The sequence below is a fragment of the Sciurus carolinensis genome, chromosome 16 (assembly GCF_902686445.1).
Source record: "Sciurus carolinensis chromosome 16, mSciCar1.2, whole genome shotgun sequence".
Taxonomy (NCBI): domain Eukaryota; kingdom Metazoa; phylum Chordata; class Mammalia; order Rodentia; family Sciuridae; genus Sciurus; species Sciurus carolinensis.
Genome location: NC_062228.1, coordinates 52809754 through 52837749, shown reverse-complemented (window position 1 = coordinate 52837749; position 27996 = coordinate 52809754). Strand labels below are relative to the sequence as shown.

The window sequence follows — 27996 nt, the reverse complement described above, 5'->3', positions numbered from 1 at the left end:
ATCCCACAGAAAACACAAGACCTGTTCAAAGTATAAATTCATATTTTGTAGGAAATTCTAGTTTACAAAACAATATATCCTCTACCCCCAACCCGGGTGACCCACTTTTCCCCAAAGGGGGATATTCAGGTCTCATCCCTCCAGGCAGGGGTAAAGGGATGCAGTAGTCTTCAAGGTAACAGTAAATGCTCCTCCTGGGGTTGGGCTGTCAAGGCACACTCTGCAGAGGCTCACCCCATCTAGCACTGGGCTGGGGCTTCATGCTCTGTAGACAGGAACTGGGGTGGTGGGGCTCAGGGAAGGGTTTGGGCCCTGAGACTCCTGCCTGCAGGAGGGAGATGGGAGAGCTCTGCCTTGGCCTGGGGAATCCCTTCCTCTCCCTTTTGGGGAATAGGTGGGGAGGGCACAAGGGGGGCTCCGCTGCCTGGAGGGCTCAGGTCTGCAGCAGGGAACCGATAATGCCCACCATCACAGACCCATTGGGACTTCACTGCCTGAGACCAATCTGAGGTGCAGCATCTTGCGGGGAGGTTTGTGGGGAGTGGAGATGTGGGTGGGAGTGGTATGGTCGAAGGTCACAGTCTCAGAAGAGTCCTTGGGGTCAGAGGTTGTGCAGAAACATATCCTCCCTACCCACTGCCTCAGGAGATAAAGTTATCAAGCTTCCTTGGTCATGACAGGTTTCTCTGGGTCAGAGATCATGGGTGAGAGGTCACAGTGGAGCCACCAAAGTGGAAGTCATTGATGGGATGCACATGTGTTAACTGATAGTGGCTTGACCAGAGTTCAGGGGCACCAGATCCCTGGCAGAAGGCTAAGGGATCAGGTGACAAGGGAGAGGTCAGAGTCATGGCGACTCACACATACATGGCCCGCGACACAACAAAGCCTTTGCCCTGGTAGGAATCAGTGGGGCTGGGGTAGGATAGGGCATCGTAGATGGGATTGATCTTGTCCAGATAGTCTTCCTCCTCTTCTTCCTCCTCCTCGTCCTCGTCTAGATCCAGGGAAACCTCCTCCACAGCAGGTGGCCCTGGAGGCACTAGCACAGGGGACCCTAAGCTTGTGGCCCCCAGCAGCAGCGGCCCCGACCGCTCTTCCAAGGTGGGCAGCTCATGGTACCGAGGCATTTCCTGGAGATGGGGAGGGAGTTGGAACTCAAGGTCATCTCCTGAGCATGAAAGTCCCACAAACCCTGCCCACCCTCTCCCCTGTGCCAGTCAGACCTGACTCCACTCCTGCCACCCCTGGTCCCCTGAGCTGATGCTGTACTGGGACAACCATAAGCCTGCCCACCTCCAACCCAAAGCCCAGAGCAGGGACCTCAGGGGCCTCTGCCACTTGATTCCTGTCTTTACCCATGAATCTTTACCTCATCTTGACTTTATTTAACCTTGAGTCCTAAACAGCTCCTTGAACCTCAGCTTGTCTCAGCCACAGTCTGACCCCTGACCTCCAGGACACCACTGAGGGGAGTGACGCTACTGCTCCGACCCAGCTCCAGGCACAGGGCAGGCGCTCACCCACCTGCGCTGCCCGGATGCCCTTCACCTCGCGTCCTGATACACCTCATGTGGTCACTCCAGCCAGACTAGCCTGCCTGAGTCTGACCCTTACTCTAGGTCTCATGTCAGGGCTTGACCCTTAACCCTTAGTCCCAAGGCCCTAAACCCATCTGTCTTCTCCTGAGCTCCTACCTGCTCAGTGCACGAGATGCCGGCGTCGAAGTAGGGCGTCTTGAGTGGGCTGTGCTCCGAGGCCCCCAGAGTGAAGAGCTGGGAGGGCTGCGGCGGGGGTGGGGGAGAGGGCAGGTCTGGAGCCATAGGGCCTCTAGCGCCAGCCCGCCCGCCCCAAAGGTGGGTGGGGAGTGGGGACTGCTCGGGTTCCAGGGGAAATGCTCACCATCTCTGGCTCCTCCAGCTTTGCCTTTGGGGTGGGTGGCTTGTAGGAGGGCGGTCCTTCCAGGCTGCGGGGTAGGTAGGTCAGGTGGAGGCCAAGACCTCAGAAAGCCCCTACCCCAGGGTCGCGTGCTCTGCTTCCTTCTCGCCCCCCGCCCTTTCTGCGGCCCCGCCCCGTCGCCCGCAGACTCCGCCCCCGCCCAGGATCAGGAACTTGGGTCACATCTAGCTGTGCAGCCCCTCAGGGAGCTTCCTGAACGTGTACTTGAAATGTTATTTATGATAGTGTTCAATTACCATACCCTACTGTGAGCTCTGGGAAGAAAAGAACAGGACCTGGGTCACCATCGGTGTCCCCAGGCCGCAGGATTCAGAGGTTTGTTAAAAAAAAAAAAAAAAAAAAAAAGGATTAAATGAACGCTGTGCTTCCCCCCGCCACTCCAACGCTGTGCTTTCTTATCCCTCAGCCAGGTCCCCCATTCTCCCAGCCACAGACCAAAGCATCCTGTTTACCTAGTAATGATGGGTACTTGCTATGCCGCCATCAGCCCTGTTGCCGCCGCTTCCAGGAAGCCCTCCCTGAACTCCCTTGCGCCCCTCTGACCCTGCGTCTCTAACGGGTCTGTCTCCTCCCCACTGTGAGCCCCAGGAGGCCAGGGCCAGGGCACCTGGGGCTCAGCACTGACCGGCACACAGAAGACCAAGAGCATCTGTTGGCTGGAACTGCCTGGAGGATGAAGACTGGTTCACTGTCCTCAGTCCCTCCATGCATCAGAATAATTTGGGGAGCTTGTTATACACATGGATCTGAGTCCTTTCCCCAAAGTTGTGATCCAGTAAGTTTGGGGGGGCCCGGGAATGTGTTTTTGTGTTGTTGTCGGGGTTTTTTTTTTTTTTTTTTGGTGCTGCAGGATTGAATCCCAGGGACACTTAACCATGGAGTCACATCCCCAGCCCTTTTTTTCACTTTGAGACAGGGTCTTACTCGGTTGCTTATATGGAGGCTGGTCATGAACTTGCGATCCTCCTGCCTCAGCCTCCTGAGTGACTAGATCACAGGTGTGTGTCACTGTGCCCAGAAGGAATGTGCATTCCACTCCCCCCACTGTACCTGATGGTGTTATTTGTGAAATATTTGGCCACAAGAATGTTTGTGGGATGAATTTCAGCAGTGGAATTTCTGCTCTCTGAAACTCCTGATCCACAAAACAAGCAGCATTAGTTCCTTCTGAAAAGTATTTCCATGATCCATTCACTGTGTGAACCCTTTGAAAACATGTCTATTTCATCCTTGTGGCCCACCCTCCAGGTCAGGATTTCTGAGCACACGTTTAGTCTGTGAATGGGCAAGAGACTTTGCAGGGGTCACACACACAAAATGCATCTCACCAACTCTGGCACACAGAGCACGGCCAGTTTCCCCCAATATCCAGTCTCCCTCTTTCTCATCCTAACAGAGTGATCAGCTGGGCACGTGGCCACTCAGAATATGGACTACGGCTTGGGTGGCGGCCCACGCCGATGATCCCTGCAACTTGGCAGGTTATGGCAGGAGGATTTCAATTTCAAGTCCACCTCAGTAATTTAGTGAAACCCTCAGCAACTTAACGAGACCTTGTGTCAAAATAAAAAATTAAAAAGGGCTTTGGATGTAGTTCCCTGGTCGAGTGCCCTTGGGTCCAATACCTAGTGCTGCAAAAAATTAAACAAAAAAAATAAGAACTACATTTCCCAGCTTCCCTTGCTGCTGGGGGCAACCATGTGACTAAGTTCTGTGACTAAGTTCTGGCCAATGGGAAGTGAAAAGAAGTAATGGTTAATTTGCCAGCTGTTCCCCATTCCCACTGGCCAGAATGTTGGTGCTGAGGTCAGGATGGCTTGTCTGGTTACCATATACAAAGACCGTGGTGGATGAGTAGGGGGCCATCTTGGGATGCAAATGAAGACCACACTCTAGGGAAAGCGGAGCAACAAGGCAGCAGGAACCTGGGTCTGGCAACGTCTCTGCAGTGCTGTCAGACTTTCCTCCCCACCCACGGAAGTTCCAGGTAGTCTGGTCTGTGTCCCCAAGTCATCATGGACGATCTTCTCCCGCCCACAGCCCCCGCCCAGTGCCCTCCAATTCTGCCAGCCTTTCCCAGCCACTCACTCTTCCTCCTCCTCTGCCCCCTGCAGCCTCTGCTCCTTCTGCTGCTGCCGACAGATGAGGATGCCTGTGGCGGCGACAGCAGTAGCAATAATGGCGGCGATGATGCCACCAATGATGCCACCGGTGGCCCCTGCACCTGCCGTGTTGGGCATTTCTGCAAGGAGAAGGACAGAGTGAGGGGGGCTCCAGGAGGAAGCCACGCTCCCCACTCCCAGTCCCGCCCTGCGAGTCATCCCCCGCCTGCCCTCCTCCTTCCCACTGCAAGGGGGGAGCTTGTTTCATTCCACTCATCCGTGCTGAGTGCGAGTAAGGAAGGCTTGTTGTGTGGGGAGGAGTGAACACACACCCAATCTCCATCCTCGTGGAACTTTAGTTCAGGATGGGTGGGGAGGCCAAAGCGAACAAAGGCTGTGACATCATATATGCCAGATGGGAATCAGTGATAGAGGATAAAAATGCAGAGCGACAAAGGCAATAAGGAAGTGATGGAGTGCAGACGGGATGTACTGTGAGGGGACATTTGAGTAAAGACCTGAAGGAGGGGCAGGGTGAGCCATGAGAATGTCTGAGTGTGCTGCAGGCAGAGGAACCGCCAGTGCAAAGGTCCTGAGGCAGCACCCTGGGTTAGTTTGTTGCAGTTCTGTGGATTGCACCCAGGGCCTTGCTCATGCTAGGCAAGTGTTCTACTGCTGAGCTACATCCCCAGCCCTGCCTCACGGTGCTTTTAAGGACTAGCAAGGAGATATGGGGCTGGGGCAAAGTGAAGAGGAGAGAGAAGGAAGGAGATGGAGGATCAATTAAAAGGTAGAGAAGTGGGGGAGATGCTGGGCCCAGGAGCAGAACCCCTCACTCATTATGGGGGATGGAGTCTCCTCCGGACTAGCAGAAGGACTTGAGAGTCCAGGTCCCCAGGCTCCTTTCTGGGGCAGCGGTTCCTAGTCTTACGTCCCACATCTGCCTCTCCCAGTAGTTCCTGAAGTTTTGACCTGTTTGCCAATTTCCCCATGAGTCCGAGAGCCGAGGTCAGGTGCACAGCAGCTGTTTGCCAGATGTCTAGGGCAGGTTTGGAAACAGCACTCAGGGACATGCCAGATGAGAGAACACCCGCCCTCCTGCTTCCAGAGGGTGGGGTGGACCATCAACAGGAAGGAACGAGGGTGAAGAGTCCCGGTGTCACCGTGACACCAACCCCACTGTCCAGATGAGGAGAGGGAGCTTCCCAGGGGATGCCGTCTGCATCCAGTTTCCAGCTTCCCAGTCCCCAGCCGGGCTTCAGAGCTCGGGGACAAGGAGTTGCGGGGACAAGGATCGTGTTCAGTCCACACACACCGTCACCCCAGTTGGCTCTTCTGTCTTCGCCCACCGTGCCCCCGGGGAGGGTGGGCTAGGCGCGTCTAGGCCTCCACGTGCCTCCAGCGCACCCGGCACAGGCTCTGCAGAGTCCGCGGCGTCCACGCGAGCCCAGGAATGCTCGGTGGGTCCCCAGCTGGCTGTCAGCCCTGAGAAGGTGTCCTGCGTGTGTCCTCGCTGGATCTCACGAAAGTCTTGGGAGGCAGATTTGGACGCCGGCCCCCTTTTCCCGGGGGCCACAGAGGCTCTGGAGCTGAGCGCCAGGGTTAAAGTCTGCCCTTCTCCTCCGGTTGAGCCTGGCAGCTCCGGGACTTTTCTACTTGGGGGAGCGGGAGGGACGCCACCTTGAATCCCCGAGACTCCCCTGAGGTCGCGCCCTGGAGCAAGGGTGGAGGAAGGCCCGTTAAGGGCCACTGGGAGGGCAGGGGGTGGGCCTTCCTGGGCTCCCAGACCCACACCTGCCCTGTAACCTCAAGGATGCCAAAACAGGGGCCAAGTGGCCCTCCCTTCTCAAGGTCCTCAGCTACCTAGAGGGGTCTGGGCTGGGCTGCCTGCGGCGGGTGAGACCGGAGCCCTCTGCCCGCACATCCTCTCCAAACCCGGAACACTGGCACCCTGGCTCCTGCCAGCCCCCCGCCCACAAGGGCCCAGGAGTCCAGGTGCCCAGCCTCACTCCCCTGGTGAACTCAGGCCTCCAGCCAGTGTGGTCACCCCGCCTCTGTCCTGGGACCCAGGAGTCCCAACGCTCCAGCCTCTAAGCCCCAGCCAGTGACCCAATTCCTAGTCCCACTCGCTCCAGGAGTCCTGGGCACCCAAGTGGTCTGAGCCCCCACAGGCTGCCCCCTTGGGGGCCCAGTTCAGTTCTTTCCAACCCCTGGGACTGGGTAGTCCCTGACCCACCCACTCTTTCCACGGGACCCAAAGAGGGGGTCTAATGTACTACAAGACACCCCTGAAGTTTTCCTCCAAGGCATTTATTAACTCCTGAGTGTCATGGGGCCAGGGGCCGGCTAGGGCCAAGAGCAAGTCTCTGAGGGGTCTCTCTGAGTCCCCGTCACTCGGCTCCCAGGGCCGCCCCTCCCCCTGCAGCCCTGGAGAAAGGGGGCGTCCAGTGCGAGATTCCACCTTCCCTCCAACCCTGGAAAGCGGGAGGTAGCGTCTCAAATCCAGGTCAGCCAGCCAGACAAGTCCAGCCGGTCTGCAGCCCTGGCTGGCAGCTGCTGGGAGGCTGTCTCTGTCCCTCCGTCTCTGGGTCACACATAAACCGCCCTCCGCGAGATGAGGGAGCCGTCCAGCTGGGACTCCATGTCGTCCTTGAGCGCTGGGGACGGGGGCAACATGAGGCCCTCCTCCGCCTCCGCCTCCTCGTCCTCCTCTTCCTCCTCGTCCTTGCCATCTGACCTCATGGGACCCGGGGATGTTGGCGTCCAGAAGACGGGGCCCCCATTCCCAAACACCTGAGTTTTCGGATCGTAGGATCCCCTGTCTCCACCGCTGCCTCCCGGGCTCTTCCTTCTCTTCACCCTCAGCAGGATGAAGGCCAAGGATCCCCCAGCCAGAAGCAGCAGGACCAGCAGTGTCCCCCCCACAGCCCCCCACACCAGGGGACCCGTGTCTCGGGAAGAGGCCTGGGGGGTGTCTGAGGAGAGAGAAGGAGGGAGGGGAAGGGGGGTAGAGAGAGAGGGAGAGAGAGAGGGAGACACAAGGTCAAGAAGGACATCTGGGGGTGAGGTGTGGGGAGACCCAAGACCCAAGGGTCAGCGCAGGGCTTAGGGGGCGGTGACAGAGAGAAGAGGAGCAGGAGCTGCCTCTGGACCCCTTGCTCCAAGGGGTGCTGTGCAGGAGGGGGGCTGCCAGCTGGTGCTCCCCAGGTAGGCACCAACACCTGCGGTGTCCCTCAAAAATTAAAATCGCTGGGCCAGGGGGTGGTGCAGCGCTGGCCCGGCGTGCTCAGGGCCTGAGTCTGACCCCTGGCACTGCAAACAAGTCAAGACCAAAAAGTCAAAATCGCCAGCTGACACTTCACAGGGCACCAGGAACTCCTCTGCCTGGCACCGTGGCAGTGGAGGCCCGGAGTGGGCAGCAGACTCCCACTCACCGGTGGGCACCCCAGGTGCCTGCGTTTGCAGCCACCTCTGGCGAACTGGGACCTCACAAGAACTCTGAGGTCGGGTCCGTGCTGGATCCTGAGTACCAATCTATGACTCCGAAGCTCTTGGGCATCTGAGGAGGACCAGGGGCCCCGACAGTTCCTCCCTCAGGGGCGACCAGGAGTGCCTGACCCTGTGGTGACGGGCCCTGTCTCCTCCCTGGGCCACGCAGCCCAGCATGTCCAGGCCTGCAGTGGCTGAGCAGGGGCACTGGAGGTCTGGGGAGGGAAGGCTGAGGCGGAAATGGAGCCGGGGGCCAAGGAGGAAATGAGAGGAGGGAGGAGGAAGGGGGCTTCAGCACCCACACCAAGGACAGAGACAGAAGCGCACAGGCCCTCTCACACCAACCCCTTCCCCACCTCCATGCACTGGCCTGACGGAGATCAGGGGGCTTCATTTACAACGGATGCCCATCCTGTACCCTCTGCACACAGCAGGGGCTGGGATCCTGGCTCCTGAGGGCTTCTGTCTGCTTCTGTTTGTTTCTTTTACTTATTTATTATTTTTGGTTTTGAGATGGGGTCCTGCTGAGCTGCCCACCTGGTCTGCCTCTGTCTCCCAAGTAGCTGGGACTCTAGATGCCACCACCATGCTCACCTCTGGGCCACTGAAATCAGTGCTTTCAAATATTTTTGTGTGTGGTGCTGGGGATGAACCCAGGGCCTGCCGCGCGCTGGGCAGTGCCCACCCCACACCCACCCCAGCCCTAGAGCGGGGCTTCCCAGCAAGGGCTCATGACCCAGTAGGCTGGCGAATCAGCGTCGTGACGTGCATAAGGCATTAAAAAAAGGAGACCCAGGTACAGTGGGGCGAGCACACAGCTTCAGCCGCTTGGGAGACTGAGGTGGGACGCTCAGAAGTTCAAGGCTCACGAAATGAGCCTCTGACCCAAAATAAATAAAAAGGGCTGGGGATGTGGCTCCGCGGTAGAGAGCTTGCCTAGCACGTGCAAGGCCCTGGGTTCCAGCCCCTGCACTGAAACAACCAAAACTCGGTACTGAACCCTGTCCAGACCTTCCTTGTCACAGCTCCCTCAACGACACAGCGTAACAACTACTTCCGCAGCTTTGACCTGTCTTGGAAGTCATCCTGGGATGATTTCAGGTGCAGAGGCTGTGCGTGGGCTCTGGGCAGATACCAGGCCATTTAGACACTGCCTGGGCATCCAGGGGGCTCCTGGAAGCAGTCCCCCGCATATGCCGAGATCGGCTGAACTCACACCTACGCTCTGAGCTGGGGCGTGACATGACTCTTAAGGGACTGCGGGTCAGCAGCACCTGCTGACGTCCTGGCTCAGCTGGAGTGTTTGCTCTGTCTCTGGGGTTGAACTTTGGAGCTTTGGAGTCCAGGGCCGAGTCTGTTCATGTGTCTGCGGGTCAGAAGTGCCGAGCCTCCCTAGAGACATCTGTCCTGGGGTGGCAAGGTGTGAGGACCTCTGTTTGTGCTGGTGTGAACCCCAAACTGCGTCTTTGTACAGTGAGTGCCTCTGACCTGAGTCTGTGTGTCTGGGAATGAAGATGTGTGTCCTGGCGACACCCCCACATTTTTTTTTTTTTTTTTTTTGTATTACTGGGGATTGAACCCAGAGGTACTCTGCCACTGAGCTACATTCCCAGTCCTTTTTATTTTTTAAATTTTGAGTCAAGGTCTCACTAAGTTGCTGAGGCTGCCTTCCACCCTGTGATCCTCCTGCCTCAGCCTCCTGAGATTACAGGCCTGTGCCACCACGCCGGGCTGTGACTCTTTTGGAGCAATGTGACGGAGCCCTGGGTGTGTTCTTGGGCGTGGGTGGGTGGATGTCTGCTGGTGCACTCATTGTCTGCTACTGGATCTAGGGTGCTGAGTGTGTCCCCATTTCTGCTGGCATCCATCTTTGGAAGCATGTCCTTGTGAAGATGTTACCTGTCATGGGTCTGTGGCTACCCTTGGGGGAATGGAGACAAATCCTGGCACTTGTCCTAACGATGCCCCATGTGCTAGGGGTCCCCCCGTGGGGCAGACTGTTACTTAAGTGAGCTGAGCCTGTGTTCTGCGGGCTGCATGCTTAGGCGGTGCCTCCTGAGGGTGGGCAGGGACATCAGTTTCCGGGCCATGTTTCCGGGTAGAGGTGTGGGGTGTTTCCAGCTTGGTGTTGCTGGGAGATGGCCTCCTCTGGGTGTGCCTCTAAGGCAGGACAGCACCTCTAATGTCACCACAATAGTCCCAACAACAAGGAGAACTCCTGGCAAAGAGGCGACCTCAGCAAATATTTGCCAGAGGATGACCTGTCAAGTGAGACTCTCCAGCGAGGCACAGTGGCAAATGCCTGTGATGCCAGTTACTCGGGAGGCTGAGGAAGGAGGGTGGCAGGCTCAAGGCCAGATTCAGCAACTTAACAAGGCCCTTAAGAACTTAGTGAGACCCTGTCTCAAAATAAAAGATAAAAAGGGCTGGGGATGTGGCTCCATCATAAAATGCTCCTGGGTTCAATCCCCAGTACCAAAAAGACGGACAGGGAATCTTCATAACTGAGTTTCTAGATAGTTCCAGGCGCCTCCCAGCTGTCCTTGGTGTCTTTCTGAGCACTCACATCTGAGGCCTGACGTTTCTGCATGTGAGACTCTTGTCCTGTGGTGTGTGTCTCCTTCCAAGTATGTCAGATGTGCCGAGCGAGGCCCACTGTCTCTTGGGGTCTGTCGTCTGTGGCAGTGTTTCTGAGGAAGCCTGGCCCACCTCCCTGGCCAGCGTCTGGACTCCCTGCAGATGTGAGTGCATCTAGGTCAGGGGTCTCTGGCGGTGGCTGTGCCTGGGAGCTGGTCCCTGTGTCTGTGGTTGTGTTTTCAGGGGACTCTGCTCCCCCGTCGGGGCCACCGTTCCTGAGCTGAGTGTCTGCACAGGTGAACGTGTGGATACTCACCCATAAGGTGTTTCTAAGAGTGGCTCTTTCCAGGCACGTGCTAAGTCTCAAGGGCTCTGGCCAGTGTCATTGGCCTTGTTCAGTGTGTCTTGGCTGGTGCCACTGCTCTCCCTGGCGTGTGTCTTGGTGACAATAGGTCTGGGTGTGTGGGGTTACACCAGGTTGGTGTCCGTCTGGATTTCCTCGCTTCCCTGCCCAGAGCTCCCAGCCGCAGGTGTCCTGCGTGCAGGTCCTGCTGGCCATGCTCCTGACAGGAGGGCACTCTGTTCTCAGCTCTGGATGCCCACGTGGCTGTCTCCAGGCATGTGACAGTCCGGCCTGCCCCAAGTGTGTGGCTGGACAGTGATGATGTGACCCCATCTCCGTGACGGGCCCAGGCCTGGCTCCTGCTGCTCCCCTCCGGCTACATGTCTTGGGGCTGGTCTGCGCTCCCGAGTCGGGCGCAGAGCTGTGGCTTCTGTGGCAGCCCCTCACTGTGCAGGGGCTGAGCTTTCCTGAGCTGGACTGTAGCTGCTCCCTGGGCTTCTCCCTCAAGGCCCTGCCCAGGCCTTGGCTTTTAGGATGCCCCATAAAGGTCTCGACCTCCTAACTCCGGGCACCTCAAGTCCAGATCCCAGCCCAAGAGCCCAGAGGGAAGCACCCAACTGGGCTCATCTGTGGTCAGCGAGGCGGGTCTGTATCCCATCCTTCCAGGGTGGCAGCATGGCCTTCCCCAAAGTCGCCCAAGCCTGGGAGAGACAAACAGAAGCAGGCGGGGTCTCCATACTTGGTCCCAAGACCCACTTACCTCGGACCAAGACGAGCTGCTCGGCGCGACCTGTGCCCACAGCATTGGTGACGGTGCAGATGAAGGTGGTATTGACCAGTCGGTCCACTGAGTGGACCAGTAGCTGGGGGCCCTGGACGACAGCTGAGGCTGGGAAGACGCCTGAAATCCTGGGGGTGGAGGGCCAGGTAAGGGGCACGGCAGGGTCCACAGGGAGCACAGGCCTATCCCGATGGTCCAGCTTCAGGAGCCGAGCTCCAGTGACCTGGCTTATCCCAGGAGCCCAACGGCCAAGCCTCCTCTCTCAGACACAGGAGTTGAGGCCCCAGCCCTCCTCCCTCAAAGGAGTTGAGGCCTCAGCCCTCCACCCCAGACAAACCCTGGAGTCCACACACCAGCCTCTTCCACCTTCAGACCCAGAAGACCAAACTCTAGCCTCCTCAACCCTCAGACCAAGGAGTCAACTCCAGAGTCCTCCTCCCTCAGACCCAGGGTCCAGGCCCAGCCTCCTCCCTCAGACCCAGGGTCCAGGCCCAGCCTCCTCCCTCAGACCCAGGGTCCAGGCCCAGCCTCCTCCCTCAGACCCAGGGGTCCAGACCCAGCCTCCTCCCTCAGACCCAGGGGTCCAGACCCAGCCTCCTCCCTCAGACCCAGGGGTCCAGACCCAGCCCTCCTCCCTCAGACCCAGGGTCCAGGCCCAGCCTCCTCCCTCAGACCCAGGGTCCAGGCCCAGCCTCCTCCCTCAGGCCCTGGGGTCCAGGCCCAGCCTCCTCCCTCAGACATAGGTTCTGGGTCCTCAGCACTCACGTGCTCCAATCGTAGCCTGTGGGCTCTGGGTTGCTGCGAACATTGCACATCAGGGTGGCCTCACTACGGCCAAGGTACCAGTTGTCATCGTAGCCAGAGATGGAGACCTCGGGGGGATCTAGGGGAAAGGGGTGTCTGGGTCAGAGACAGGGATGATCCCAGAGGAAGTGGACGATTAGCTTCTAGACAGGAACCATAAAAAAGGAGTGGGTGGCAAGGGGCATACCTGGAGACGCAAGACGCGGTGGGTACCCTAGGCCATCTCTGCTGAGGCCACTGTGGGAAACTTTGAGGACGTTATTACTCAAGGCTGTTGGTACCTGAGGAGCCACTATGGATAACGAGTGCCTGCGTGTGTGTGCATGGGTGTGTATGTGTGTGTGCGCGCGCGCTGGTTTCCCCCCTGGTGCTGGGGATTGTACCACTGAGGTACATCCATAGTCTCTTTTTATTTTTTGTTTTGAGATAGGGTCTTGCTAAATTGCTGAGACTGGCCTCGAACTTGTGATCCTCCTGCCTCAGCCTCCCAAATAGCCGGGATTACAGGTGTGCACCACCGTGCCCAGTTGTTATTTTTGATGTGCCCAGGGTGGACAATGTGGGCAGGAGAGGTCAGACCAGTGTCTGCCAACCTGTTTAGGCTGGGAGGCTCGGGCAGCCTGTGCACATGCTGGTGCAGACGACTACAGCCCGAGGGAGCCAGTGTAGATCAGGTTGGGGACCAGGGCAAATGCAGGCATGGCCTGGCCAGCAAGCAGACTCCTCGTACAGTTAGTGTTTGCCCGGGTCTGGAACGCGCTCTCTGGGTGACACTGCAGGGTGTCACCGTGGGCAGTTTCCAGAGGAACCCTCCTAGAATGCTGGCAGGGGTCAGAATCAAGAGGGCCCAGAGAGGTCAGTGTACACAGTGCCGGGGAGCAGGGCTTTCCGGGGCTTGCTCTGGACAGTGCCCACGGGAGACGATCTGGACAGCATGGGAAGTGGAGTGGACACTGTTGGGTCGGGCAGTGTAGACCATGGTCCAGGGCAGGCGAGAAGGACCGTCAGGGCACTCGGTGATGCTGGGGACGGTTGTATGCTGAAAACCAGATCTCTGGCCCGGTGCAGTGGTGCACGCCTGTAATCCCAGGGCCCTGGGAGGCCGAGCAGGAGGATCCCAAGTTCAAGGCCAGCCTTAGCAATGTAGTGAGACCCTAGACAACTCAGGGAGACCCTGTCTCCAAATAAAATACAAAATAGGGCTGGGGATGTGGCTCAGTGGTCAAGTGCCCCTGGGTTCAATCCCTGGTAACAAAATAAAATTGAGAAAGAAAAGAAAAGAAAAACCCCAATGTGTTTGCCAGCTTCTTGGTGTATAATCCCCAGGGTGACTCTGTTACTAATGGGATGTGGCTGGGTGCAGAACTGGGAGGACAGTGCCCCTCCACGCCCCTCTCAGCTGACCACAGACGGGGGTGGCGTGGCAAGAGCCTGTGAAGTCGGTGTGGACAGGAGACCTTGCCCCCAGGAGCCAGTGCAGACGACCGGCAGGAAGGCAGTGCAGAACTGGCTCCAGGGACCCAGTGCAAGCAGTGTAGACAGTGGCACAGAGAAGCCAGTGTGGGCGGTGTTGCGGGGCAGGGTGGCCTCGGGTGCACTCACAGCGCACGGAGAGCGTCACGGGCAGCAGAACCGGCTCCTCGAAGCTCTCGTGCTCCACTTTACAAGTGACCTTGACCCCATCCACTTGGCCCAAGGGCACCGAAGTGTAGCGGCTGGTGACCGTGACTGTGCCTGGTATGGGCCCCGACTCCTGGCTTTCTCTGGCCTCCCCGTCCAGGGTGGAGATCCAGGTGATCCGGGCAGGCGGGCGGCCCCCTGTGGACACGCAGCGGGCCACGGGCATGGGCTCCAGGCTGAACGTGACCTCCTGGGCTTCAGCGTGGTTCTGGGGCTGAGCTGGGGAGAGGAGCAGAGGGGGCGTCACTCCCAACCGCCTGGGTTCCAGTCCCAGCTCTGCCGCGCAGCAGGCGGTGGTGCTGGCCAGGCAGCTTGCCTGGGTTTCGTTTCTTCTCCTGTCAGCTGGGGAAAACCAATGTCCCCTGCCTGTCGGACTGTGGAGTGGATCAAAGAAATTGACACCTCCAGTGTGGAAGGAAGGAAGGAAGGAGGAGAGAGGACAGGGACGGAGTCCTCCAAGAGGAGCAGCAGCCAGCTCCCACTGGAGAACCCGGAGCGCGCCCTGCCTGTGCCACCCGGCGCTGCACACCGGCACCCCGCCTCTGCTGCCCTCCCCACTACCGCCCTCCCTGCCGACCGCCCCGCCCACCCATCCTGCCTCCTCCCCGGGGAGGTGCAGAGGGACCCTGAGAAGCCCAGGCCTTCCACTTGCCCCGGGAGGCTCCTGGCCCAGGGGACCTGGCTGGGGCCACCATCAGAGTTCCAGGGACTCCCCACCTGCCACCCTCAGTTCCTCGCCAGCCACTTCGGGGTCTTGGACACCAGCCTCAGCGTCACTTCCTCAAGGCCTCAAGGCAACGTCCCTGACCTCTGTCTGGCTTTCCTTAGTGGCTCATGGATCACCTGCTTCTCCAGGAGGGCGGAGGCTGGCTGCTTTATTCTTTGTACGTAAACTGTCTTGTGCCTAGTAAGTGTTCTCCAAGAATTCTTTCACTGTTATTATTAACGATAGTAAATACATAAATTAATTAATTTTGCGGTGCTGGGGAGGGCCAAGTGCACGCTAGGCAAGGGCCCTACTAGCCGTGCTACCAGACCCTTGGGGAATCTCTCTTGAAGAGAACGGATGATGCACAGAAGAGGGACTTCCGCCAGGGCGGGAGGACAGCTGCCTCTGCGTTGTGGGGAGGAGTCGCGATTGCGAGCTCTCTGCAAAGGGAAGCACTACCCAGGGGCGGGGAGGGGGCTTCCAACTCTCTGGGGCTGAGAAGGGGGAAATAATGCATCCAGGGTGATGCGGCTTCGGGAAAGTTGCTGGAGGAAGGTGGCATCTTGGGGGATTTCCGGGCTTCATTGAGAAGGCGCAGCCCTGGGGCAGACACCTCCTCAGTCTCTCATTCTTGGCTATGCCAGTCACCTCCTGCTGGAGTCAAAGTCTGGGAGTCTTTTTTTTGTACCAGGGATTGAACCCAGGGGCATCTAACCACTGAGCCACATCCCAGCCCTTTTTATTTTTTTTATTTTGAGAAAGGGTCTCACTGAGTTGTTTAGGGCCAAGGTGAGTTGCTGAGGCTGGCTTTGAACCTGTGGTCCTCCTGCCTCAGCCTCCCGAAGGCGAGGGCCACCCCGCTGGCCCTGACTTACTCTCTCATTTTTCTTACATGACTTACTCTCTGGCGCCCCCTGACAGCAGTGTGAGCTCTTGGGGCACAGGGGGTTCCCTTAAACTGCTTTCTCCTCAGAGCCCGGGAGTGTGCCTAGGCATAGTAGATGCTCAATAAATATTTGCTGAAAGAATGCCTTGTTGGCTGCTGTATCCTTGGCACGTGGAAAAGCATCGGGCACACAGTAGGTGGACGTCTGCCGACTGACTGAAGATGGCAGGAAAGTGACCAGCTGAGACAGAGAAAGACTGGCAGGGGCTTACTCCAGGTCGCACCCACCCGGCTCACCTATGATCCTCAGCCAGGTCACCCCCCGGCGCGTGCCGTTAGGGAAGGTGGCAAACTCGCAGGTATAGTTGCCCTCGTCCTCCACCATCAGTCCCTGGAAGGCCAGCGTGGCGTCCCACAGGTCTGTCTTTGTGCCTTGTCCAGCTCTGACAAAGGACAGTCGCTCCTTGTTGGACTTCGGGCTGGGGTAGTCGATGCCGTAGGAGGGGTGGATGGCAGCCACGGCCGCCGCGTCCAGGCGCTGCCAGGTCACCTGTGAGATGCGCACTTCCGAGGTGCGTGGCAGCAGGAGGCACGGCAGATCCACGGTGCCCCCCAGGCGGCCCCGCACCTCTGGGAGCACCTGAACCCGCACATCCTGGGCGCCTGAGGAGAGGAGGACAGGTCAGCTAGATGAGGGACCGGAGACCTCCAGACCAGGCTGAGCCATACCACGGGGAAACTGGCCCCAGGTGGGATGGGGGTCTCTTCTTCCAAAAGAAACCAGTTAGCAAAGACCATCTCAGGAAACTTAGGGGAACTGGGGTCTGAGCTAGTGGAGTGGAGAGACACAGCCGTGACTCGGCTGCTCTCCCGACTCTCACAACACACTTTTCTTTCTTTCTTTCTTTCTTTGTATTTTTTGGTACTAGGAATTGAACCCAGGTCCTATTCCCAGCCCATTTTTTATTTCATTTAGACACAGGGTCTTGGTAAGTTGCTTAGGGCCTCGCCAAGTAGCTGAGGCTGGTCTCCAACTTGCAATCCTCCTGCCTCAGCCTCCTAAACTGCTGGGATTATAGGCCTGAGTCACTGCGCCTGGCCACAACCCGTCTCTGATACCAGCCTCGTGGGGGTCCTCCCCGCATGCCCGGCCGCATCAAGCAACACACGCCGGTGGGGAGTCCTCCCACTCAGCTCGGGCGCTGGCCCTGGACACTGCATCTGATCCCACAGGTTGAGGGCTCATTTCCCAAGATGCCCCCTCTGCCGCCTTCAGACGCCAAACACAAGCCCCTCGTTTTTCTGGACTCCTGACTCACTGGCTGTACACTGGTATCACCGTAGTTCCCTCCTCGGGTTCCACTGAATTGTTTTTGCACAGGTGTGGTTGTGCACACCTGTAGTCCCAGCAACTCAGGAGGCAGAGGCAGGTGTATCAAGTTCAAGGCCAGTCTCCATAATGTAGGGAAATCCTGTCTCAAACAAGAACAAAGGCAACTTTTTAAACATTTTTTTGTACTGGGGATTGAACCCAGGGGCGCTCTACCACTGAGCCACATCCCCAGCCTTTTTTATCTTTGGTTTTGAGACAGGGTCTCAGTTGCTTAGGGCCTCACTAAGTTGCTGACGCAGGCCTTGAATTCATGATCCTCCTGCCTCAGCCTCCTGAGTCACTGGAATTACAGGCATGTGTCACTGTGCCCAGTTCTTTTTCATTTTTTTCAAAGTTTGTTTTGTTTTTTTTGGTTTCAGGAATTGACTCCAGGGGCACTTTACACATCCCCAGACCTTTAAACTTTTAAAATTTCAAGACAGGGTCTCACTAAATTGTGTAGGCTGGCCTCAAACTAGTGATCCCCCTGCCTCCTCCTCAGCCTCACCCTCTCTGGGATTACCTGCACCAGGCTCTTTCTTTCTTTCTTTTTTTCTTAAGTTTGAAACAGCAGCTCGCTGGGATGACAGATGTGTGCCACTGTGCTTGGGGTCCATTAATTTGTTCAACTGGCTCAGAACTCAGGGAAATGTGCACTGGTTTACTCTGAAGGATATTTCAAAGCATTCTGATGAAGAGGGACACAGGGGGAGACCTGTGGGAAGCTCTGTGGACATGCCACCCTCCCTGTGTTCAGCAATCAGGAAGCTCAGTGTCCTTTGAAGGTTTATGGGGGCCTCACTGCGTAGGCACCATGAATGACATCGTTGGCCATTGTTGATCAACTCTGCGCCTCCCTCCTCCCTGGAGGTTGTAGGTGGGGCTGCAAGTCCCTACCCTCTAATCCTGCCTTGGTCTTCCGGTGACCAGCCCCCAACCTAAAGTGCAGCGGCTGCTGACCAATAATTCTTTATCTCCTTTCTTTCTGTATTAGGGATTGAACCCAGGGACACTCTACCAAGGCCACATCCCTAGTCCTTCTTTAGTCTTACTTTAAGACACGGTCTTGCTAAATTGCTGAGGCCGGCCTCCAATTTATAATCCTCTAGTCTCAGTCTCCTAAATTGCTGGGATTACAGATCTGCACCACCGCACCCAGCAACAGTCAGCTCTTTAACATAGAATAAGACTCAAACTTAGGAGCGTCCAAGGATTTTAGGAATTGTATGCCAGGAGTCAGGAGGAAGATCAAATAGATATTTCACACGCTCACAACTAGATTATACACTAATATGGAAATTACTGTCAATACTCTTAGGTGTGAAAATTAAATTGTGGTTGTGTAGAAAATATTCTAGAACAAATCCACACGGAGAGGCCGAGGGAGGCTATTATTCTGACTTACACCCATGTTTGAAATTTTTCATTATAAAATGTTTGGAGTAAAATAATCCTCCAAAAATAAATAAAAAATAGCTGGGAGCTGGGCGCAGCTGGGGAGGCTGAGGCAGGAGGATCACCAGTTCAAAGCCAACCTCAGCAACGGCGAGGCGCTAAGCAACTCAGTGAGACCCTGTCTCTAAATAATATACAAGATAGGGCTGGGGAGGTGGCTCAGGGGTAGAGCACTTGCCTGGCATGTGAGAGACTCTGGGTTCCATTCCCAGCGCTGGGGGGAGGAAAAAAAAAAACACATGTATAAATGTTTTACACATCTCACACACAAAAAAAATGCTAAGTATGAGAACAGACTTCATTTTTTCCCTCTGCAGCAATAAACTTGCCCCACTTAATAAGACCTCCGGCCGTCTAGGATGTGCGCATGCAGTTTTGAAACCGGACGCAGGGCCTGAGCTGCTAGGCAAGCGCTCCACCGTGAGGGCCGCCCCCAGCCCTGTTTTCTCACTTTAAGGAAAACAGGGCCAGGAAGGACGTCCTGCTGTGCGAGGCAGCACACAGGCACAAACCTAGTGGTTCCAGTCCTGACTCTGCTGTGTGTGACCCTGGGCAAGTCACTTAACCTCTGTGTCCATTTCGCAGCTATAAAGCCAGGATAATAATGGTGCCCACCTCCCAGGGTTGTTATGAGTATCAAAGAATGTTTGCAGTGCAGGGACACAGGAAACTCGAGATCAGAGCTTGGCAAATAAACACCACGAGGTCCGGATAATTACAAGAGGCCCTGGACTCGCCTGAGGTGAGGCAAGGCCAGGGCGCGTGACCCGCGTCAGGGAAAGGGCTGCCCGGTTCCCTCTGCCTGCCCCCCAGGAGCCAGAACACTGACAGGAGATCCTGAGGAAGGGGTCCCAGTGGACAGTAGTCCCCTGTACAGGGGCTTCAGATAAGAAGCCATCAGTGAAGGCCGACCTCGACACAAACGTCATTCTCCCATCAAATGTGGGAAATGGCCTCACCACTCTGGAGGGACGGCAATGGCGGGCACGGTGTGGCACCTAGGAACCACCCAGCATGGGCTTCCGGCCAGCTCTGTCCTCTCCCAGTTGGGGGAACCTTCTTCCAAGCCTAAGTTCCTCCACCTGTAAAACTGGGGTGTTCAAGCCCCAACTCCAGGGTTCCCGTGAGAATCTCAGGGAAGGATCTTCCCTCCCGGGCTCTTCGAAGGGCCTGGCAGAGAGACCAGGGCAACTGGCAGCTGCCTCTGCTGCAGGCGCCTCTTGGCTTTGGTCTCTACAGTGCTTTTTCCCTTTTTGTTGTACTGGGAACTGAACCCGGGGTGCTCTACACTGAGCTGCTCCTCCCCAGCCCCTTTATTTTTTGAGACAGGGTCTCACAAAGTTGCTGCGGCTGGCCTCGAACTTGGGATCCTCCTGTCTAGGCCTCCCGCGTGGCTGGGATTGCAGGCGTGGGCCACAGTGCCCGGCCCTGTCTGGATTTTTCTGACAATCTAGACCCTTCCATGTAGGTTGCTAATTCACATTTAAAACAACTATTCCCCCACCAAAAATCAAGCACAAACAAACAAAAAACAAATACCATAAGGTTCTGACTGACTAGAATTTGGCAACGGGGTCAGAGAAAGGTAACCCTAAGAGAACCTGCTTGCTATTCCTTCACAGGTAATCCAAGACACAGAGCCGCTCAACAAACAGGTCTTGAGGTCCAAGGCTTAGCCCCCTCAGGACAGGGATCTGTCTGTCTTACTCCCTGCCGTACCCCAGCTCCAACATCTGGGCCTGGCATTCAACAGAGGCTCAATAAGCACTTCTGGGTGAATACCAGGCCCTGTGCTGGGTCAGAGGTCACAGAAGTGACAGGACAAAGCAGGTACGTGTGGCCAGGGCTGATACTCTGGTGGGGGAGGTAAATATGGCGCAACAATTATCAGCATGAAAGAACATCACGATGACCGAGGTGGCAGGTCTTGACCTGTCTGAGAAAGGGCAGTCTAGGGGGTATCAGGAGGAGACCACTGGGGAAGCTGAACCCCAGACTGAAGGAGCCCACACCCCCGCAGGGTCCTGAATCTCCTAAGAAAGTGGTCCTTAAGAAGCAGTCCAGGGCTGGGGAGATCGCTCAGTTGGTAGAGTGCTTGCCCAAGCACAAGGCCCTGGGTTCGATCCCCAGCACCGCCAAAATCCGCCAGAAGGTGAAAGGATGGGAAAACATCACTCACGTGGATCTGAAAACAAGCAGGGCTTCTACCCTCACACGGGATAAAGTGGACTTCAAGCAAAGTTAATCAGAAGGGACAGAAGGCCATTGCCCACTGCTTAAGGGAGCTATACATCAATGTGACAAACAGCCGTAAATATTCATGCTCCAAACAATGGAGCATCTACTTATGTCAAACAAACCCTTCTCAGTTTCTAGCATCAAATAGACCACAACACAATAATACTGGGTGACTTTAACATGCCTCTGTCACCACTGGATAGATCCTCCAAACAAAAACTAAATAAAGAAGCTAGAGAACTAAAACACACGCTCGATAGTTTAGACTTAACAGACATATGGACTATTCGCCCATCAACGCCTGAGTACACAGTCTTCTTTCTCAGCGGCGCCCGAGCCTTCTCTAATACAGACCGTGTTATGTAAGCCACACATGTTGGCGGGCAATCGTAATATTACCTGAATGCATTTTTAGCCATCTGTAGGGCTATTTTGATATCTCTCTTTCCATTGATATTAATTTGTGCTTTTGCTTTCTTCTTGATAAGACTTGTTTGACTTTTACCAACTTCTAGCTGTATTATCCCTTCTCTATTTCATATATTTCTGCACCTACTCTTATTTTTTCCTTCCTACCACCTAATTTGAAAATAATTTAATTGTTCATCTAGCTTCTTCCCGATACAAGTAGTTTAAGTTATAAATGTGCATCCGAGTACTGTTTCGTCCCAGAGATATTTTAAACTTTTATTATCATCGCTTAGTTCAAGTACTTTTTTTTTTTTTTTGGGTGCTGGGGATCGAACCCAGGGCCTTGTGCTTACAAGGCAAGCACTCTACCGACTGAGCTATCTCCCCAGCCCCTCAAGTACTTTTTATTTAAAAAAAAAAAAAAAAAAAAAAAAAAGCAGTCCCAGTGACTTTAAGGTTCCCCTTCTGAGACCAGGGTGGTGCCGAGCTGTGTGGGGCTGGGGTGGACTCGGGTGGGGATGTGCTTAGCATTCGAAAGGCCCTGACTTCCATCCCAGCACCAAAACCCCCCTGGAAAACCCACCCTCGGCTTCCCCACGCCGCCAACTCTTCATCAGCTCTCACCCATCTTCTTGCCCCACGGGTCACCTGCCTCGCTCCCTCTCCTCCTCAGCTGCTTATGTCCGTTAGCCCTGTGCCTCCCGGTCTCTGTTTCGCAACAGGATCTCTCTCTTCAACCCAGTCAGCGCCACAGGGTGGGGTCCTCTAGTCTTGTCCCAGACGCCCCCCCTGGGCTCTGCAACAGAGGACGGCCCTAGCAGATGCTTGGGGTTTGCTGAATGGAGGACGGCGTGGGCTCCGAGTCCTGCTGCGTAAGCGCCTCTTTCTAAGCTCCCATAGGGACGCGTGGTCAGGACCTTCTTTTTGCATGATCTTGGGGATTGGACCTGGGGGTGCTCTACCACAGAGCTACACCCCAGCCCTTTATATTTGTTATTTTGAGACAGGGTCTCGCTAAGATGCCCAGGCTGGCCTCAAACTTGTGATCCTCCTGCTGGGATGTGCCACCACGTGTGACCAAACAGTCCGTTTTTAAGGCATCTCTGCCTCAACAGGGCTCAAGATGGCAACCTTGGAGCCAGCCTTCTCTACCTCTTCCCCCTCGTCGATTCCATCAGGAAATCCTGCACGCTTGGTGTGAACTGATCTGCAGTCAGGCCTTAGGTGATCCCTCCACCAACTCCCCCCGTCTAATCCACTAGCCCTCCTGCCTGAGATTGCGGTTGTCCCTCAGAGGTGTCCCCACAGTAGCCAGGAGGATCCTGCTGGGAACTGCCCAAGGACTGCCTGTGGCTGGCTCCTCACCAGAGCAAAGTGACCCACAGAGCCCTGCATGTCCTCAGCCACCACCTCTTTTTTTTGGTGCCAGTACTGAACCCAGGGGTGCTTAAACACTGAGCTACACCCCCAGTCCTTTTTATTTTTTATTTTTATTTGAAGACAGGGTCTCCCTAAGTTGCTGAGGCTGGCCCATCCTCCTGCCTCGGTCTCCCCAGCCGCTGGGATGACAGGCTGCTCAGTCACCCCCTGCCTGACCTCATCTCCCACCCTCTCTCCTGTGGCAGCCAAACTGGTTTTTCCAATTTTCCTCCAACATTCCAGGCACTCTCCCCGTCCCCACGTCACCAGGCTCTTCCCTCACTTCCTTCTGATGTTTTGCTCAGGAGACGTTCCCTGACCACAATACTGGTGATAACAAGGACTCTCTCGAGCCAGCTTCTACCTCATGGCACCGATCACCACCTGCCGGGCAGCCAGCGCCCTGTCTTTCTCCGCACAGAGCATCAGTGCCAAGTGGCAGAGATCTTTGTCCATCTTGTTCACTACTATATCCCGGAGCCTAGAACGGTGCCTGGCACACCGTAGGCGCTCCATGAATGTGCTGGGTGAAGACGCGGAATGAGGACTCGTGAAGGTGCTAGATCCCACAGGGAGGTTGCACCAAAGGGTGGGCTTTTTTCCTGAGGGCACTGGGGCGTCGTGGAGGGTTATACGATGGGGGAGGAACGGGGTTAGGCTTGAGTGCTTTAGCAAGATCCCTCAGAAAGGAGTGAGGCAGAAACTGGAGGAGGAGCTGGACTGGAAACACAGACGTAGATGGGAGTGAGACAGGGTTCGGGCAGGGGAAGGCAAGAAGACTCCTTGGGAACTGGAAGCCTGTGGGAAGGGTCCACGTGATAGGTGGAGGCGGGCGAAATGCAGGCAGGAGGGCGGCTGACCTGGAGTTAGATCCCGGCCCCCAGCACACTGCTGGGAGGGAGCCGTGTCCTGACCCTGATGGGGACATGGCACCATGGCCAAGGGACAAAGAGTCGCTGTGGGAACACCCAGCTCCCTCTGCTTCCCTGGGCAAGCCAGACTGGTGATAGCTTTATAGAAGTGTCAGTTGGATCCCCAAACACACTTCTTTTTTCTGTGAATTGGGCCTCATAGAGTGGGGGCTGCCCAGGTCATTAGGAAAGCCCAGGGAGAACTTGAGGGGACAGAGATACAGAATTTGAGATCTTGAGATTCAGGAGGAGTTGACCAAGGCACAGAGGAAGGTCACGGTGACTCATGGACCCTGGGGGAGGGCTGGGGCCTGGACTCCTGGATCTAAGGGAGGAAGTGGGCTCTTGGAGTCCTCAGGGCTTGGCGTGCCCCCTGCAAACCCATAAAACACAGGGCAGGGCGTGGCAGGACTCCAGCAGGCCCTTAAAGGCCACGTGCTTTGAGCAGTGGGCTCGGCGGCTGCCTGAGCCACTTGGTTGGTTAATTAGTTGCATTCACCACGCTGCCTACCCCCACAGAGCCGGGCTGGAGCAGGGCTGAGGGTCTGGGCCTGGTCCTCTGCCCGCCTCTGGTCTTCGTCACACATCAGGCAGGGCAGGGAGCACTGGGCTGGGAGCACTGGGGCGCAGTGGGATCCCTCCCCGCCTCTCCCTTCCCCTAGGAGCTCAGCCCTGCAGGCCTGGGGAGGGAAGGGGGGCCCAGCCCACCTTCCTCGGGATGATGCTCTAAGATTGCTCCCCAGGGCAGATCCCTCCCACATGCTCCCTGCTTCCTGAGCCTTTACACCTCAGTGTCTGTCTCTCTGAGGCCCGGGCCCCCTAAATGTGCTGCGTCCTGAGTCTTTTCTTAATTCTCCCCTTGGAGACTCAAGAGTTCATCATCTGTCTCTCAGGATCTTCTCACCTCCGCCTCTGGTTCTGAGGGTCCCTGCTCCTCTGTCTCTAATCCTCAAGGCCCCTGGCCTGTCTCTGTCTCAGTTCTCTCTCTGTCTCTCACTCACTCTTCTGGTGCTGCGGATAGAACCCAGGGCCTCCTGTGTGCTAAGGAAGCACTCTGACCCGAGGGATGTTCCCAGCCATCTTTTTTGAACAGTTTTACTGAGATAAAATTTCCGTATAATACACCCCCCCCTATTTAAAGAGTAAGTTTAATGCCTATTGGTTTGTTCACACAATTGTGTACCCATAGCCACAGTCGATTTTAGAACATTCTTATTGATGACGTAAACAAAGCAGCGCGTAGCCTGTGATTCCAGTGACAGAGGCTGAGGCAGGAGGATCACAAGTTCAAGGCCAGACTCAGTAACTTAGTGAGACTCTGTCTCAAAATTTTAATAAAAATGAATAAATAAAAAGGGCTGGGGGTGTAGCTCAGTAATAGAGTGCCCTGGGTTCAATCCCCAGTACCAAAAATGAATGAATAAATAAATAAATAAATTTTAAAAGTGCCATTAGCCAGGAAGATAGCCAGGACCTCTCTAGGCCAGGCATCTCTATCTTCAGAGGTCTCCGTCTGCTGGCCTGGGTCTTCTGATCTCTGTAGTCTGGCTCTCTGTGTCTCAGACCCGGGGACCTCCCTGCCTCCTGGGTCTCCCACCATCTCCCTGCGTCTACACACTTTCTCAACTGCTCCAGCCTTCTCACTGGGTCCCCTCTTCTCCTCCGCCTCCTGCTCCATTTCTCAGCATTGCTGGGACATTAAAAATGTAACAGCGTCCCAGGCAGGGGCGGGGGAGCTGGCCCTAGTGCACTACTCCCTGTCCCTCTTATGTCCACCACTCCTGTGGCCCCCACGCTACTGGCCTTGAGGCTCGCCGGTGCCCTGACCTTCCTGGGTCATGGCATCTCCACTCTCCCTCAGCTGGAGTCTTCTGGGTTCCCCACCTGTCACCAAACCTCTGTCTCTCTGCCTTCATCCTGGTGTCCCTCTAGCTCCCTCTGCACAGTTCTGTCCCTCTCCAGTGCCTTTCTGCCCGTCCATGTGGCTGTGTCTCTTCCTCTCTCCATCTCTCTGTTCCTGTCTCATAAGTGTCCCTGACCCCATCCCTGAATCTGATTCTGACCTTCTTTCCCCTTTTGGCTTCTGTCCCCATCCCTGTGTTCTGTCCTCTGTTTATGCCGTTCCCTGCCCGCGCTTCTCCTCTGCTCAGCAGCGCTTCTCCTCTGCTCAGTCCCCCTTCCCTAACAAGAAGAGACAGCCAGGCCGGCAGTCCCCTCTCCCATCCCCCTCCACTGCGTGGGGCTGCCTGCCTGACATGGATGAGCAGTGAGAGCTGAGCAGGAGGGGGGAGCGGGCAGCCAGGTCCAGGTGGTGCTCCCGGGTCCCCAGGAGGTGAGGGGCGGGGAAGGCGGGGCTGGAGCAGGTCCAGGGAAGAGGGCGGGATGGGAGAAGGGAAGCTGGGGCTGGGGAGGGATGCAGAGAGACTGGGAAGCCCAGGAGGGGAGAGAGCATGAGAAAGGAAGAAAGGAAGAGGTGGAGAGAAAGTGAGGAGGGCAGGAGGTCAGACAGACAGACAGACAGACACTGGGGAGCACCTGAGCCAGCAGGGGCAGAAGAATGGAAAGTCAGGAAGGGGAAGGCCCCTCCCCAGCTTTCTTGGGGCATTGAGGGGAACTCTGAATTTTCCTAATGGTCCTTCAGGGAAGAGACTGTCACCTCAGTTTTACAAAGGAGGAAATAGAGGCTCAGAGGCACTTTGGGGAGACCGCCCAGCTCAGCCTAGGGTGGACTGAGAGTAGTCTCTGGATCTGGGCTCCCAGGAGCTGGCTGTGGGACTCTGGGAGAGTGGCTTGTCCTTTCTACACCTCTGTTTCCTCATCTGTGAAATGGGAACAGGAAGAGGTACTTGTTTCTGAGGGTGATCTGGAACCTGCTGTGAGATTATGCACCAAGTCAACCTTGGAGCAAGTTCTGCTGGGTTCTGGGAATTCTCCCAGCAATGGCGAGTTCTGATCTCATTTTCATTTCCCTATCGCTGACAGGGAAGGGAGAGGTAGAGGGTGGGGGAGGCGGCCAGCAGCTCACAGCTAGGGGTCAAGGCTGGATGACAACTCAGAGACATGGAGGTCAGGGGTGAGCTGGGGTTCACCCTTAGCCCCATTCTGGGCAAACCCTTGGGAAACTCCATCATCCCAGTATTTCTAGCTAGGAATAAACAGCCGGTCACCTGCAAAGGGCGGGGCCAGCGCCGCCTTCACCTGTCTGGTCTCAGCCTCTCTTCTTTTGGGGGCCGCACCCCTCCCCCAGTGAGGTGGGGAGGGGCGCGGGGATTAGCCAGGCGGCTCCACCCGTCCGCCTCCCAAAGCGGCTGTGATGACAAAGGCGCGACCAGAAGAAAGATAAGGTCCCGAAACCGGGAGTTCGAAACTCGGGAGTCCGGAACCGGGAGCAGGAGAGCTCCTGCCCTGCCCCTCCCAGGCTGGCGAAAGCGATACCCGGAAAACTTCCCCAGGGACGTCCCCACTGACCGCTCACTTGCAGAGGGCGGGGGCACCCAGACTCCCGGCCTCGCCTGGGATTCTACCAGGGACGCGGCAGACTAAGCCTCCAGCCTCCAGCAGAACCTCTGGTCCTTGATTACATCTGGAGGCCAAAGGACAGGGTGCCTTGCCCGCCTCAGTATCTGGGGTTCCGAAGACAGTCCTCTGCCCACAATTAAACCTGAAACCCACGAAATTAAACCTTCTGTCCCCAGTTCCACTTCGAATCCAGGAGACAGAGGCCCCTGCTCACAGAAGTTTGAGCCCCTCCTGCCCCCAGTTCTACTTAGACCCCGGTTAGTGTCAGCCTCTGGCCTCTATTTCACCTGGGACCCGGGAGAGGGAACCCCCCAGCCCTTAATTTTTCTGGAACCCAGTGTTCAGAGCCCTTAAACTCCTTGAGGTCCAGGGCTGGAGGGCCCAGCACAGGCCCTTCCCCCCCGGTGGCCGCAGGAACTCTCATCCTCCGCCCGCCACCGACCCAAGGTCCGCGCTCCCCGCCCCTCCCGTAGAGGATCTCGACGTCTGGCCCTTGCCCTTGACTCCCCTAGCCTCAGACGTCCAAGAAAGAAAAATGAGGGGTGGGGAGCGTCTTGCCACACCATCACGACCGTCCTGCTGGGGGTGGGGGCACATTCCCCACATTCCTGAGGCGGGTAACGGAGACCGATACCCAGACCCGGATCGCAGATTAGCGCAGGATGGGGAGGGGGCGCGAGGCCTCCCACAGATCTCAGATTTAACCACTTCGGCGCATGGATCTGACCAAGGGGGAACCGGGACGGATGATCCCAGGTAGCATGGGCGGTGGGGATTAGGAAGGGTGTGAGGGGAGGGACACAGAGGGGTTTTCGGGACTCAGACAAAATGGGGTGTGTAGGGGAAGGCGTCGGAGTCGGTAGGGACATTCTGGAAGGGGCACGAGAGCGGGGCCTCGGTGAACCAGGAGTGAGGTGGGGGAAGGTTCTCGGGCTTCTTCCACTCAGAAGGGAGGGAAGGGCGTCCGCGGTTTCGCTCACCTGTTTCCTGAAGAAGCAGCAGCAGCAGCAGCAGCAGCGGCAGTGTCGGCGACAATCTTGACGGCGGGAGGACTGCGACCCGGGCCATGGGGGGCCCGGGAGCGGACTGGGCCGGGGCGGGGGCCTGCGGGCCACTGTGCGTGCGCCGATCGGCTGAACGGTCGAGCAGGTGCCTGAGGGATTCGGTTCGGGGCCGGCTCCTGTCGCGCACTCTTCTCCCTGCTCGGTTCTGGTTCAGCTTTCCGGATCCCGCTCTTAGGATCCACGCCCGGGCCCCTAGCTTAGCTCCGGCCGTTCGGACTCGCTGACGTCACAGGACCCACCCCTTCCCTTCCCCCCGGCCGAGTCGAACCCGGGCTCT

General features: G+C 56.6%; 1 protein-coding gene across 5 annotated transcripts; it reads right to left on the bottom strand.

Annotated features, from left to right (window-relative positions):
* Window positions 1-24: 24 nt before the first annotated feature.
* Nectin2 (nectin cell adhesion molecule 2) lies at window positions 25-27996 on the bottom strand. Of its 5 annotated transcripts, none has more exons than XM_047528679.1 (10): window positions 27636-27996; window positions 18336-18371; window positions 15628-15993; window positions 13658-13954; window positions 12017-12134; window positions 11231-11379; window positions 4048-4111; window positions 1903-1966; window positions 1698-1784; window positions 25-1133 (listed from the first exon to the last, which is right to left on the bottom strand). In XM_047528679.1, exons 1-10 carry the CDS (start codon window positions 27721-27723, stop codon window positions 858-860), a joined length of 1545 nt encoding a protein of 514 aa, XP_047384635.1. In that variant the 5' UTR covers window positions 27724-27996; the 3' UTR covers window positions 25-857. The 5 variants fall into 5 exon arrangements, with proteins under 5 accessions (XP_047384635.1, XP_047384633.1, XP_047384634.1 ...); XM_047528677.1 differs by having other exon boundaries at window positions 4048-4201; window positions 27636-27995; XM_047528678.1 differs by lacking the exon at window positions 18336-18371 and having other exon boundaries at window positions 4048-4201; window positions 27636-27992.

Coding starts and splice junctions, on each gene's coding strand:
- Nectin2 (XM_047528677.1), bottom strand. CDS start 27,723: ATGGCCCGGGTCGCAGTCCTCCCGCCGTCAAGATTGTCGCCGACACTG. Junction 11,380..12,016: donor ACAGGCTACGATTGGAGCAC/GTGAGTGCTGAG, acceptor CTCCACCCCCAG/GATTTCAGGCGTCTTCCCAG. Junction 1,785..1,902: donor AGCTGGAGGAGCCAGAGATG/GTGAGCATTTCC, acceptor CCCCCGCCGCAG/CCCTCCCAGCTCTTCACTCT.